Consider the following 15,899-nt stretch of genomic DNA (forward strand, 5'->3'; position numbering starts at 1 on the left):
TATGCCTCCATTTTGTTGAGCTTTATACATGTTTCAGACACAAATTGTTTATATGCCATGGCTATCTATATGTAATCAACTTACTTTTTGGTACTAAAATGTGAAGTTCATATTCCATTTTATTGAAATTATACATCTTTAAGTTTTTCTGTATATCATCAACACCTACTGACGGATGAGATTTTGGACTTTTAAGGGAATTAATTGTCTTAATTAAAAATTATACAAAAAGATTATAGAGTCAAATGCAATGTGTACGACAATTGTTCTACTTAATTGAACTTCCTTTGTCAATTTTATGATTAGTACATGGGAATTGAGTCATAGTAATTTATAAGTACTATAAAATTATTACCTCAAATCCAATAGATGTAAATTGTGACTTTTACCCAACCCAAAGAGGTTCTTTTGGGGTGTTGCTGTTCTAAAAACACGTTTTAAGTGAAATAAGAAGCTTTCAATTGCATTCAAGTCGGAGAAAATTAGGAAATCATAATAACTTGTCAGGAGTTTTCCATTTTCTTGGTAACAACTTACCCACACCCGTTGTTTACATCAAATTAATAAGTTATGACGTGTTTGAATATATATAGTTCACTTAACCATGATTAATTAATGTATATATTCACTTCATTAAATCACTTAATCATTGTAAATTGCATTGATTTGGTGTAAATATCCGACGTGGGTAGTATTTACCCATTTCTTTCCATTGGTGCATGCATCAAAATAATGTTTCTAAGTAGGTCTTATAATATGCCTTGAGAAAATCTAATTAAAGAAAAATATGAAATATGCGACCGCGTGAGATAAACCTTCCTCGCCACTTTAAAGTTTAAATCCTACATTTTCTTTCCGTTGGTGCACATGCATCTATATATTATTGTTTCTAGGTAGGACTTAAATTATGTATAGAGAAAATCTAATTTAAGAAATATTGAAATAAGTCCTTGTTTCAAGAGAACTCTTCTTCTTGTATTATTAGCAGTCACACAAATTATCTTGTTGATAGAAAAAAACAAAAAACAAAAGAGCCTTAATTTGTGTTACAATAGTAGTGAATTAGTACATACCTACTAGACTTGGCACATATGTCTTGTTTTAGTCTACACTTTTGAGCACACATTTGTCTGTAATTTGGGCTTGCTCAAGAAAATTGCCAGAGTTACTCAAAAGATCAATAAAAAATAAAAAATTAATGAGCAATAACATTTGTATTTTAAAGAAAATCGACCATCTTTATTTACGTCACATCAACATTCATGTTCGGAAAAAACTTGAGCTCTACAAAAAGGACACGATGCCTTCCTCAACAGCCACTTGTTGATGCAGTCTACATGAAACTCATGGCCACATTGAAGTTTGCCAATGTCATCTTCATCTTTATATTCAAACAAGCATATAGCACATGCTTCTTGTTCATCAAAATTATCTATATCCATAGTCGCTGGAGCATGATATGTTATTGTTTCCAAATACTCCGATACATCATAGTCCACAAACTCATTACTATTATCTTCTTCGTCTGTTTCTTCTTCTTCATCAGTTTCTTCATCATACATATCATTATATTCTTCGTCGTCTGTTTCTTCGTCTTCGTCAACTCCATAGTAACTATAAGTAATACTATTTAAATTTGCATCACGAATCCACTGGGAAGTATCGTAACGAGGAGGACTATAACGCACACTCATTCGAGCAGTTACCCGTCTAGGAGGTACTTCATTATTAATTCTTTCACTTGTTTGATGTGGTAATATTAATGTAGGACATTCTTGAATTTGAGACATTGTGTTATTTTCTAGAAGAAAAAAAGACATTCTCTGGTGGGGGTTCGTAGGTTTTGAGAAAGGAATTTATAGAATGAAGTTGATAGAAATTGGGAGTTCAATGATACTCCACTACGTTAATGCAACCTATTTATAGGATAAATGTCACGACCCAGCCCCGTAGGCCGTGACTAGTGCCCGAATTGGGCACCCGAACATACTTATCCAATTCGAATCACATACAGATGGCATATACTGGCACAATTGCCACACGCTGCCTTAAATTATGTCAAACTGTCTCAACCGCATTCCAACACAACCATATACATATATATATATATATATATATATATATATATATATATATATATATATATATATATATATCAAAAGCCGACAAGGCTGTCAAATGGCTCAACAGCCCCAAAACATATACGAATGCATGCCGACAAGGCTGCCATAGCGAATAGGATCATACAAACACATCTGAACAGAAGTAGGCACACACACCCACAAATACGTCTACAGACCTCTAAACAGACCACAGAAACATGTGGCGGGACAGGGCCCCGCCGTACCCCTGAACCAAATATATACATATGTAACAAACGAACATATATACCAAAATGTAGGCTCTGAAATGAGAAGAGCACTCCGAACAGCAAAAGAGGGTGTCCTAAACCGGTGGATCACCAAACGTGCGTACCGTACTGCGGGCATGAAACGCAGCCCCCCGGAGAAAGGGGGTCAGTACGAAATATGTACTGAGTATGCAAAGCAGAAGCTACAGAAACAAATCTGAGGCATAAACAAAATGGTAGTACAGGAAACAAGTACAAATCCCATATAGCAAAATGTTTAATTTAACAAAATATAAGTCATGCATAGGGTACAGAAGAATATGGTCGCCCGCCCGTCAATGGCGCCATAACACAGCATAACACCAGAAAGTTTCAAATCTCCATATTCCCCGTCACATATCATAACGCAGCATAACACCATACACAGCATAACACCAAGTGTAAGTGGAACATAGCCCTCTAACGAGTGGCTCGATGAATCATAAACACAAAGATAACTCCGGAGTATATCAAAGTGCGCACGACAACAGAACCGGCCCGGGAACCGGCGAAAGATATAACAGAACGCACGAGCGGAGTCATGAGTAACCATATGCATAAAATCATTATCATAGACCCAAATATAAGTAAATGACCATACTTGAAATTCGAAATGAAAATCACACCAAATTCTTTCAAAAGTCGTCCAATTTACATAAAGGAAAGTCGCGGGACCCGCGGACGGGTATTGACCCGAGTCGGGCCCGCCTATGGAAAACATACTTATCATATGCCATACACATTCTTACAAAAAAAAATATCGGAACAACCCGAGCCTTTCCGTGAAGGATACGATATTCATAATTACGGAATTCTTTAAAACAACTTTTTGTACAAAGTTTGGAAATCAATTCTTTTGGGAGACATAATGGTTCATATTTCATCACATCATACATAAGAATGCCAAGAAATTGATATAAGAATCATAACGTACTCGGATTTCAAATTTAGAATTTTACTCGAGGCTCGGGATATAGCCTATTGAAAACTAAGGCATGCCAAAAGAACGAAGGGTGGAGCTTTATATACCTCGTACGCACTCCAAGATAGCCAATCTAAAGTTAATCCCAATCTACGCCTCGGGCTCCCCAAGGTCTACAAATACGCCAATGAATATCAAACATTAGCCATAGGTACTTAAGCCATTTATCCCAAACTAATTCTAAATTCTACAGAAATTTGGGCAGCATTTCCCCTGTAAATAGGCCAACCCGAGAATTTAACTCGTCCAAAATCAACAACAACAACAACAATAACCAACCTAGCAACTCCGATAACCAATCCCGAAGGCAATATTACATTAATACTCTCTTTTTCATCATTCAACAACATTCATAATAATTAATTCGACGGCTTACATTCAAGCCACATTATCGCTTATACATTCAATTTCCAACCCGAATCCTTACCAACAATATTCAAGAACATCCTAAACAATTCACATAATATTTCCAACAATCCAATAATTTTCTCCAAGTTAGGCCGAAAACAGCCCCCTAAACCGAGAGCAGCCCTATACACATTCCTCATTTTCATGTCATGATTTGTATCACAATACGCAATATAACGATATCATTCTCATAAAATATACAAATTACATCAACGCACAATAACCCTCAAATCAGCCCACACAATTTCAACATCTTTCTTAAGTCATTAAACGCTTATTTCCAACTAGAATTCATAACGACAACAACTAAGACGCGAAGCGATATTAATGCGATCTTCGACATACATTGGGACTATACACGGCCACATACCCACATATATACATATATTGAAAATTTTTATTCTCTTCTCCACTCTACAATAATCCAACATGATACAAGAATTGATTCATCAATTCAATTTTCAACACCCATATGCACGCCCACATACCCCACACACGGCTCACACACCCATTACACAACCCGCTTCCAACATACTATATTTCATGATTTTCATCCATATTAACATACTACAATATGCATAAAACATTTATAACCCATAAAACAAGAGAAATTCTTACCTTTCTTCTTTACTCCACAATTAGGCTAGGGTTTGCAAATGGCCACAACGAACGGTTGGACGACCCAAATAACACTTCCACGCTACTTAGGGACCTCAAAATAGTTGATTTGTACCAAAGAAAGAATTTTGGAAGGGATGAAATGGGACTTGGGTTTTTCTCCTCTTGGCCGTGAGCTATGGGGGAGTCAGTGCTCTCCAAGTTCTTGATTTTTTTCTAAGTGTGGTGAATGAGAAAAGATGACTTAAGACTTCATCTTTTAAGTCCCCCAAAATATCTATATGTCTCTATGGTCCACACATGTGTTGGACCAATTAAAATTGCCACAAATATGTGTGGGACCATTTCCAAAGCCACACGGCTAGGGGCCCTATTTGTGCAAGATTTTTAAATTCCAAATTTATGAATTGTGGTCCCAATTTTTCCTAAGTGTTCAATGCCAACAATTTCATATATAACTTATGTCTCAAAAAAAAAAAAAAATCACAAGTCAAAAGTCTCGACTTCAAATCCCGGAATAGTCTTGGCCCTAACTTATCATGGTTAATCCGGGTTGTCCCAATGTATATAAAAAAATACGGGACGTAACATCCTCCCCCCCTTAAGAACATTCGTCCTCGAATGTTGGATTAATCCTACGGGTCTTATATGATATTCGGGGGAGTTTCTTCTTTAGCCATCACATATAAGTCATACACCATCAACATAGTCAAGTAAAGGATTTGGATTACCTATAGGTACTGGAAATAGGTGAGGATATCTCTTCTTCATCTGCTCCTCAGCTTCCCAGGTCATTTCTTCTCGGTTATTATTCTGCCACAGTACCTTAACAGAAGCCACATCTTTATTCCGTAATTTTCTTACCTGACGATCCAATATGGCTATAGGCTGCTTCTCATAAGATAGCTCCTCGGTGACCTGTATAACTCCTGTAGGAAAGATTCTGGAAGGGTCACCAATGCATTTACGAAGCATAGAAACATGGAATACCGGGTGTACCGCTCCCAAATCAGCTGGCAGATCCAATTCATAGGCCACTTTGCCTATTGTACGAATAATCTGATACGGACCAATATATCTCGGACTGAGCTTTCCTTTCTTGCCAAATCTCATAACCCCTTTCATAGGTGACACTTTCAGGAACACCCAATCGCCAATCTGGAACTCTAACGGTCGACGTCGTTTATCAGCATAAGATTTCTGTCGACTCTGGGCCGCTAATAGTCGCTCTCGAATCAGTTTCACTTTATCGACTGCCTGCTGGACCACATCTGGACCAATTAACTGAATCTCACCCACGTCAAACCAACCGATCGGAGATCTGCATTTCCTGCCATACAACGCCTCATATGGTGCCATCTGTATACTGGAGTGTTAACTGTTGTTGTAAGCAAATTCAACCAGCGGCAAATGATCATCCCAGCTGCCTCTAAAATTAATAACACAGGCCCGCAACATATCTTCCAATGTCTGAATAGTGCGCTCGGCCTGTCCGTCGGACTGAGGATGAAATGTTGTACTCAGACTCACCTGGGTCCCCAATCCCTCCTGAAATGATCTCCAGAACTTAGCTGTAAACTGGGCACCTCTGTCGGATATAACAGACACTGGAACTCCGTGAAGTCTCACAATCTCCTTAATATATAGCCTGGCATAATCTTCAGTTGAGTATGTAGTCCGAACTGGAAGAAAATGGGCAGATTTTGTCAGCCGATCAATGATAACCCATATGGAGTCATACCTCCGTGGAGTGCGAGGCAACCCTACAATAAAATCCATATTAATTATTTCCCACTTCCACGTCGGAATCTCCATCTCCTGCAATAACCCACCGGGCTTCTGATGTTCGATTTTCACCTGCTGACAATTTGGGCACTGGGCAACGAACTCTGCTATGTCTTTTTTCATACCGTCCCACCAATACAAACATCTAAGATCATGATACATCTTCATCGACCCTGGATGAACAGAATATTTGGCATAATGTGCCTCGCCCATAACCTGTCGCCGCAGTCCCGCAACATCGGGTACACATAATCTGCCCCTGTATAATAATACTCCATCGGATGAAATCTCAAACGGGGTCTTCTCCTTTTCACGGGCTGCGTCTCTGTACTGTATCAGAACAGGATCCTCGTACTGACGCCGCTTTATCTCACCGAGAATAGAGGATTCGGCCACTCCTCGATAAAATCCCAGCATCTCCAGAATCGGCTAAGCGGACTCCAAGACTAGCCAGCTGCTGGATATCACGAACTATTTCTTTCTTGTCTGAAGGTGTGCCCGCTAAACTGCCCATTGACTTACGGCTGAGTGCATCTGCCACGACATTAGCTTTCCCTGGATGGTATAGAATATCAACATCATAATCTTTCAGCAACTCTAACCACCGCTCCCGCAAATTCGCTCTTTCTTTACGAAAATATACTGGAGGCTCTTATGGTCCGTATAAATATCAACGTGGACCCCATATAAGTAGTGCCGCCAAATCTTCAAAGCATGAATCACCGCAGCTAATTCCAAATCATGTGTGGGATAATTCTTCTCGTGCGGTCTGAGCTGCCGGGAAGCGTAGGCTATGACTCGACCGTGCTGCATCAACACACAACCCAAACCCATACCAGAGGCATCACAATAAACCACATACCCGTCGGACCCTTCTGGAAGAGCTAAAACTGGAGCTGTAATTAATTTTTCCTTCAACATCTGAAAACTGCGTTCACAGGCCTCAGTCCACTGAAACTTTGCTGCCTTCTGAGTTAACTTTGTTAATGGTGCCGCCATAGAAGAAAAATTCTCTACGAACCTCCTGTAATAACCGGCCAAGCCTAGAAAACTGCGTACCTCTGTCGGTGTAGTAGGCCTAGGCCAATTCTGTACAGCTTCAATCTTCTGCGTATCAACCTGAATACCATTTGACCCGACAATATGCCCCAAGAACGCCATAGAAGTTAACCAGAACTCACATTTGGAAAATTTAGCATACAATTGCTGCTGCCGAAGAGTGCCAAGCACTGTTCTCAAATGATCCGAATGCTCCTCCGCTGATCGTGAATAAACCAAAATATCATCAATAAACACTATCACGAACATATCAAGGAAATGCCGGAATACCCGATTCATCAAATCCATAAATATCGCTGGAGCATTAGTAAGCCCAAAAGACATCACTCTGAATTCATAATGCCGCCGGTCCCGAAAGCAGCCTTCTAATATCCGTCTCTAAATGGCATTCGGTGGTAGCCCGAACGCAAATCTATCTTCGAAAAATATTTGGCACCCTGCAACTGATCAAACAAATCATCAATCCGGGGAAGGGGATATTTATTCTTGATAGTCACCTTATTTAATTGCCTGTAGTCAATATACATCCGCAGTGACCCATCTTTCTTTCTCACAAATAATACGGGGCTCCCCGTGGCGATGTAATGGGTCCGATGAAACCTTTGTCTAATAGGTCTTTCAACCTCCTTCAATTCTTTTAGTTCTGCGGTGCGCCATTACGCCGTGCGGAGAATAGATATGGGGCCGCGTATCTGGCAACAAATCAATAGCGAAGTCTATCTCTCGCTCAGGCGGAAGACCCGGAAGCTCATCTGGGAATACATCTGCGAATTCATTGACAACCGGAACTGACTGCAGAGTAGAGGTCTCGGCTGTAGTATCGTGCACACGGACCAAGTGATAAATATAACCCTTCTGAATCATCTTCTTAGCCTTGAGGTATGAAATAAACTTACCCCTCGGCGACGCTGTACTCCCTGACCACTCTATGACTGGTTCCCCTGGAAACTGAAAACGAACTACCTTTTTCTGGCAGTCAACATTAGCATAACAGGAAGCTAACCAGTCCATACCCATAATGACATCAAACTCCAGCATATCTAACTTTACCAAATCAGCTTTAGTGCAACGATCATATATGCTAACAGAACAATCTCGATAAACCCGTTCAAAGCTATAACGAGATCCCCTCACGGTGTAGCTACCTCAAAAGGCTCTATCGGCTCGAGTTCTATCCCAATTTCATTAGCAACAAGTGGAGCGATATATGATAAAGTAGAACCAGGATCAATCAGTGCATATACAGATCGGGAGAAAACCAGTAAGGTACCTGTAACAACATTCGGCGAAGCCTCCTGATCCTGGCGGCTAGCTAATGCATATATGCGGTTCGATGGACCGCTAGAACCTGAACCACTGCCACGGCCTCGACCGCGGCCCACCTGTGCCGGCATACCTCGCCCCGCAGGGCGTACAGCTGAGGGAGTAGAAGATGAACCTGCGCGGCCGATCCGTCGTCCGAACGGCTACTCCGAGAATCACTCGCCATCGGACAATCACGCCCTGTTTTTCGTGGCCCCGACGGCCGCAAGAAAAGTAGGCCCCGTGTGGCTCACGCACTCACACTCCCCCGGGTGCGATTTCAGCGGCATAAGAACAACGGGGCTCGGTGGTCTCGGACCGGGCCGGAACCTCTCGTCGTCTGTGAACTCGATGCTCTAGAACTCGGCCGGCCCCGTATGGTCTGCACCGTCAAATCGTTGTCGGCCGACCGTGTACCCCGTCTCGACGTGAGGAAAATATACGGCCGACGGCCGGCCGGGGCCGAGGCCGTTCGCCTCGAGCATCTCTGGAATACCCCCGCGGACACAGCCCTCTTGGGCGGCCTCACTGTCTCGATCCTTGTCCCGAGACACGGCCCTATGTCGGTCCTCCATACCCTGAGCGTGGGCCTATAACCGGGCGATATCCATATCTGTCTGTGACGCCATCGCCATGCAACTGTCAATCAAGTAGCGGTCCAATCCTATTACATACCGGTGCATACAGTCAGCCATATCCGCTACTTTAGCAGGGGCATATCGAGCCAAAGAATCAAACTCCAAATTATACTCGCGAACACTGCGGCCTCTCTGCTGCAACTGTAAAAATCTATCAACCCGCGCCCGCCGTAACTCCGGGGGCAAAAAGTGAGCGAGAAACGCAAATCACAAACTCATCCCAAGTAGTGAGAAGCACTCACCCCCCGAACGCTCCCAGACTCATACCACCAGCGCAACATCCCGTAATCTGTGCGAGGCCAACTCAACGGACTCGGTCTCTGAAGCCCTGACCAGATCTAATGAGCGCCTCACCCCCCGAATGAAGTCGTGGGGGTCCTCCTCGGGCCTAGACCCGAAAAACTCTGGGGGACGGTATGTCAGAAAATCACGAACCCTCAGGCTATCACGCCTGTCATCATCATCATCATCTCTCAGCCCGCGCCTGCGAACCTGTCCCGCTACCAAGGTAGTCAATAGCTGTACGGCCTCCCTCAACGTCCCATCCTCCGCCCCTGGCTGAGGAGCTGGAGGCGCGGCCGCTGGAGCCTCTGGAGCTAATGGTGAAGCCGCCCCTTGATCCATAGTGGCAGCGGCTGGTGATCCAGACTCCTCTGATGATGAAGACGTAGCAGAGTCTGTTGGCCGGGACGCAATATCACGCATCATCTGAGCAAGGGTCCGAGTACCCTTCTGAGCCCGGCTAGTCTCTCCGGCCGCTACTGACTTGCCCTTCTGGGCAGCTGCCGCCTTTTTTGGAGGCATCACTGAAAAAAATTACAACAGCGGATTAGAACAGAATCATCCTAATAGCACAGCTCTATCGCACGATCTAAGATTCAAAGAAATGAGCACCCTAAATGTCCTGTAGCCTCCTGTTTATCGACGTGGTGCACAACACACCGATAAACAAGACTCTACTAGACACGGTCTGTAGACATTCCAAGGACAAACCGCTCTGATACCACTTCTGTCACGACCCAGCCCCGTAGGCCGTGACTAGTGTCCGAATTGGGCACCCGAACATACTTATCCAATTCGAATCACATACAGATGGCATATACTGGCACAATTGCCACACGCTGCCTTAAATTATGTCAAACTGTCTCAACCGCATTCCAACACAACCATATACATATATATATATATATATATATCAAAAGCCGACAAGGCTGTCAAATGGCACAACGGCCCCAAAACATATACGAATGCATGCCGACAAGGCCATATAGCGAATAGGATCATACAAACACATCGAACAAAGTGAGGCACACACGCCCACAAATACGTCTACGTACCTCAAACAGGACCACGAAACATGTGGCGGGACGGGCCCCGCCGTACCCCCGAACCAAATATATACATATGTAACAAACGAACATATATACCAAAATGTAGGCTGCGAAATGAGAAGAGCACTCCGAACGAAAAGAGGTGTCCTAAGGCGGTGGATCACCAACCGTGCGTCTGTACCTGGCGGCATGAAACGCAACCCCCGAGAAAGGGGGGTCAGTACAAAATATGTACTGAGTATGCAAAGCAGAAGCTACAGAAACAAATCTGAGGCATAAACAAAATGGTAGTACAGGAAACAAGTACAAATCCCATATAGCAAAATGTTTAATTTAACAAAATATAAGTCATGCATAGGGTACAAAAGAATATGGTCGCCCGCCCGTCAATGGCGCCATAACACAGCATAACACCGTAAAAGTTTCAAATCTCCATATTACCCGTCACATATCATAACGCAAAGATAACACCATACACAGCATAACACCAAGTGTAAGTGTCACGCCCCGAACCATAGCCTGGTCGTAACACGGCACTCGGTGCCTGACTGCATGTGACCGAGCGAACCACATGGCTTGCTGAATTATCATGACACGTAACATAAGCGGAATATATCGTGAATGCATGATGAGCCTTTATAAAGCATAGTAAGTCATAATACTTAATAAAATACTTGTTTAAACATGAGTGCGATAATAACATCAATGAGCCAAAATAGCTATATGACTCCGAATGTCTAACATGACATAACTGACTTGTCTAGTCTATGAAACCTCTATCATGAGTCTGACTGGAAAACATACTTGCTGGGACAAGGCACCCAGCATACCTTAGATGCATAACTAATCGTAAAACCAAAAGTTGACTAAACCCCGAATGAGATGGGGCTCACCAATAAGCTGATCCGAATGCTGTCCTACTAAGCAGGTGTGTCGTCCTGTATATCAGTACCTGCATCGTGAAATGCAGGCCCCCAAGGCAAATAAAAAGGGGACGTCAAAGACATTGAATGTACTGGTATGTAAAATGACCGAAAGAAATAACATGGGACAGGGAGTAACATGATAAGAACTGAAACCTGAACATGAACATGAGCATGAGTATGAGTATGTAAACATGAAATTGGAACTGAAATTGAGTATCGAAACTGGGCATAAACATGAGTATTGTAAGCATGAGATAATCTGTAATAATCTGTAATAATCTGTAATAATCTGTAATACCGACATGAACCACCACGGGAAGGAACGTGGAGTCTGATCTCTGCCCGATCAGCTAAGCCATCTTGTACCTTGCCGGGGCATGAGACATGAGCATGACATGAATGGATCCAAAATCCCTCAATGGGGAAAATATGAAGGAATCGTCCTAACTGGGCGGAGCGATCCTTATCCTACGTTGGCATACGTAGTTTCGTGCTATCCGAGCCTTCTCGGTATTAATACAACTCCCGAACATGAAAATAACTGAAAATATGATTTCTGAATCTTGACATGAACATGGGTACATGAAGACATGACAATAAATACATATATAAAGGTTTTTCATGAAAATAAGCATAATATCTCATATCCTGTGTTATAGAACCCATGGGATGCAAGTTATGGGTTTTTCATAGATTATGGACTGAGTCTCAATTACCAAAATAGTAAATTAAGACTAATCAACGGAATTGTAACTGACCATATAATATACATCATGGTTCAAGTGTCTAGGGTTTAACATGAATATACCTAGAATCCTAAAACTTGGTGTGTAATCATGGAATACTGAAACGTGGGGAAGAACAAGGATGTTCCCACACGTGGATAGCGTCTACATACCTTGACTCCCTGTTTTTGAGTGTATCACAATGTCTTGCAATCCCTTCAACTTTAATCTATAACAATACAGGTTATAGGGATTCTATATTAGCAACAATATCCATGCTTCGATCATCTAAGCATTTATTCAAACACTTGGTGGGCATGAAGCTCCACAACCTTCATTAATGGTGTTTCTTCACCCAATCCCCATTCTATCATTTCTAGATGATTCTACAATCTCAATTAGATGTAATTAACATCATTCTTCATCACCCACATGAACACAACAATCCCAAGTCAACAATCCAAAAACTCTAGCATAGTTCATATAATTCTCTTTATCAAACCCATTTGTTATCCTCCCAAGAATTCATCAATTCACAACTATAAATGATTAGGGAGTAGAAACATTACCTTTATGAGCAGCCACCACGAAATCAACACCCCCAAGTTTGATTTTTAGCTTAGAACGACGACAAGAACTTGTACTACACTTTATCCTTCACGAGCCTTGGGATTTGAGGCCTTCAACTTGATGGATCCTCTCCTTTCTCTCTCTAACTATACTTTCTCTCTCTCTCTCTCTCTCTCTCTCTCTTTCTCTCTCTCTCTCTAAAATCTGAAAATATGAGGGAAGGAGGCTGCTAGGGTTGGACATTTCCCTTAAATATTAAGTGGAAATGGGTCTGACCCGACTTGAGTTCGGGTTGGACCAAGTCCACTGTCCAGCTTGACCTTTCTGTCTTAAAACGTCTATATCTCCCTAACCCGATGTCCCCTGGAGGCCCATAATATACCGTTGGAAATCTATTTCAATTATCTACAACTTTAATGTTATACGTTTTTCCAAATTCCCAACTTATAATAGGGTTATGGCCTCCCGAAGTTAGATCACCCGAAAACGTACTTCCAATCGACGGCTCATTCGACGGAGCGTCGATCAGATCGACGAAACGTCGATCTTCTCCGTCGAATTGGCCAAATTTCCAGTGAGCCACCTCTCCTTTCTTCCCAATCGACGGTTCATTCGACGGATCGTCGATCAGATCGACAAAACGTCGTTTAGATCGACGAAACGTCGATTATACCGACGTTCCCGTCGAATTCACTAAATTTCCAGTGAAGACAGGCTTCAGTAAAATGAGCATAACTTTTTGCACGTAGCTCCGTTTGGGATGGGCGACCTACCGTTGGAAAGCTATTTCAAAGCTCTACAACTTCCATTAAGGAAGTTTTCCCAAATTATAAATGTTTAAAGGGGTTATGGTCGTAGGAAGAAAGACCTTCTACAAACTCACTTGCAAACATGACCCGTGAAGTGGCTTTCAACTTTGCTTTGCCCAAAGACATTTCTTATGACTTGTTTGGTTTTTAAAACACTTCCTATAATCCTCATGTTGGTTCCATTATATTATCATCTTATGAGTCAAACCTTCGCCCGAAGCTACGAGGTGTTACAGTAAGTGGAACATAGCCCTCTAACGAGTGGCTCGATGAATCATAAACACAACATAACTCCGGAGTATATCAAAGTGCGCACGACAACAGAACCGGCCCGGGAACCGGCGAAAGATATAACAGAACGCACGAGCGGAGTCATGAGTAACCATATGCATAAAATCATTATCATAGACCCAAATATAAGTAAATGACCATACTTGAAATTCGAAATGAAAATCACACCAAATTCTTTCAAAAGTCGTCCAATTTACATAAAGGAAAGTCGCGGGACCCGCGGACGGGTATTGACCCGAGTCGGGCCCGCCTATGGAAAACATACTTATCATATGCCATACACATTCTTACAAAAAAAAATATCGGAACAACCCGAGCCTTTCCGTGAAGGATACGATATTCATAATTACGGAATTCTTTAAAACAACTTTTTGTACAAAGTTTGGAAATCAATTCTTTTGGGAGACATAATGGTTCATATTTCATCACATCATACATAAGAATGCCAAGAAATAGATATAAGAATCATAACGTACTCGGATTTCAAATTTAGAATTTTACTCGAGGCTCGGGATATAGCCTATTGAAAACTAAGGCATGCCAAAAGAACGAAGGGTGGAGCTTTACATACCTCGTACGCACTCCAAGCTAGCCAATCTAAAGTTAATCCCAATCTACGCCTCGGCTCCCAAGGTCTACAAATACGCCAATGAATATCAAACATTAGCCATAGGTACTTAAGCCATTTATCCCAAACTAATTCTAAATTCTACAGAAATTTGGGCAGCATTTCCCCTGTAAATAGGCCAACCCGAGAATTTAACTCGTCCAAAATCAACAACAACAACAACAATAACCAACCTAGCAACTCCGATAACCAATCCGGAAGGCAATATTACATTAATACTCTCTTTTTCATCATTCAACAACATTCATAATAATTAATTCGACGGCTTACATTCAAGCCACATTATCGCTTATACATTCAATTTCCAACCCGAATCCTTACCAACAATATTCAAGAACATCCTAAACAATTCACATAATATTTCCAACAATCCAATAATTTTTTCCAAATTAGGCCGAAAACAAACTTTCCCCTAAACCGAGAGCAGCCCCTATACACATTCCTCATTTTCATGTCATGATTTGTATCACAATCCGCAATATAACGATATCATTCTCATAAAATATACAAATTACATCAACGCACAATAACCCTCAAATCAGCCCACACAATTTCAACATCTTTCTTAAGTCATTAAACGCTTATTTCCAACTAGAATTCATAACGACAACAACTAAGACGCGAAGCGATATTAATGCGATCTTCGACATACATTGGGGCTATACACGGCCACATACCCACATATATACATATATTGAAAATTTTTATTCTCTTCTCCACTCTACAATAATCCAACATGATACAAGAATTGATTCATCAATTCAATTTTCAACACCCATATGCACGCCCACATACCCCACACACTCACACACCCATTACACAACCCGCTTCCAACATACTATATTTCATGATTTTCATCCATATTAACATACTACAATATGCATAAAACATTTATAACCCATAAAACAAGAGAAATTCTTACCTTTCTTCTTTACTCCACAATTAGGCTAGGGTTTGCAAATGGCCACAACGAACGGTTGGACGACCCAAATAACACTTCCACGCTACTTAGGGACCTCAAAATAGTTGATTTGTACCAAAGAAAGAATTTTGGAAGGGATGAAATGGGACTTGGGTTTTTCTCCTCTTGGCCGTGAGCTATGGGGGAGTTGTGCTCTCCAAGTTCTTGATTTTTTTCTAAGTGTGGTGAATGAGAAAAGATGACTTAAGACTTCATCTTTTAAGTCCCCCAAAATATCTATATGTCTCTATGGTCCACACATGTGTTGGACCAATTAAAATTGGCCACAACATGTGTGGGACCATTTCCAAAGCCACACGGCTAGGGGCCCTATTTGTGCAAGATTTTTAAATTCCAAATTTATGAATTGTGGTCCCAATTTTTCCTAAGTGTTCAATGCCAACAATTTCATATATAACTTATGTCTCAAAAAAAAAAAAATCACAAGTCAAAAGTCTCGACTTCAAATCCCGGAAT

At 41.7% G+C, this 15,899-nt stretch overlaps 1 protein-coding gene and 1 long non-coding RNA gene across 2 annotated transcripts; one reads left to right on the forward strand and one right to left on the reverse strand.

Annotated features, from left to right (window-relative positions):
• Nucleotides 1-1,253: 1,253 nt before the first annotated feature.
• Nucleotides 1,254-1,926, reverse strand: LOC132032001 (probable E3 ubiquitin-protein ligase HIP1). The gene has a single exon (XM_059421834.1). The coding sequence runs from the start codon at nucleotides 1,818-1,820 to the stop codon at nucleotides 1,254-1,256; it is 567 nt and encodes a 188-aa protein (XP_059277817.1). The 5' UTR covers nucleotides 1,821-1,926.
• Nucleotides 1,927-9,550: 7,624 nt separating this feature from the next.
• On the forward strand, nucleotides 9,551-9,988 carry LOC132031149 (uncharacterized). The gene is made up of 2 exons (XR_009408176.1): nucleotides 9,551-9,783; nucleotides 9,814-9,988. It is a non-coding gene; the product is annotated as an uncharacterized LOC132031149 (long non-coding RNA).
• The last annotated feature ends 5,911 nt before the right edge of the window (nucleotides 9,989-15,899 follow it).

The sequence above is a fragment of the Lycium ferocissimum genome, chromosome 9 (genome assembly GCF_029784015.1).
Source record: "Lycium ferocissimum isolate CSIRO_LF1 chromosome 9, AGI_CSIRO_Lferr_CH_V1, whole genome shotgun sequence".
Taxonomy (NCBI): domain Eukaryota; kingdom Viridiplantae; phylum Streptophyta; class Magnoliopsida; order Solanales; family Solanaceae; genus Lycium; species Lycium ferocissimum.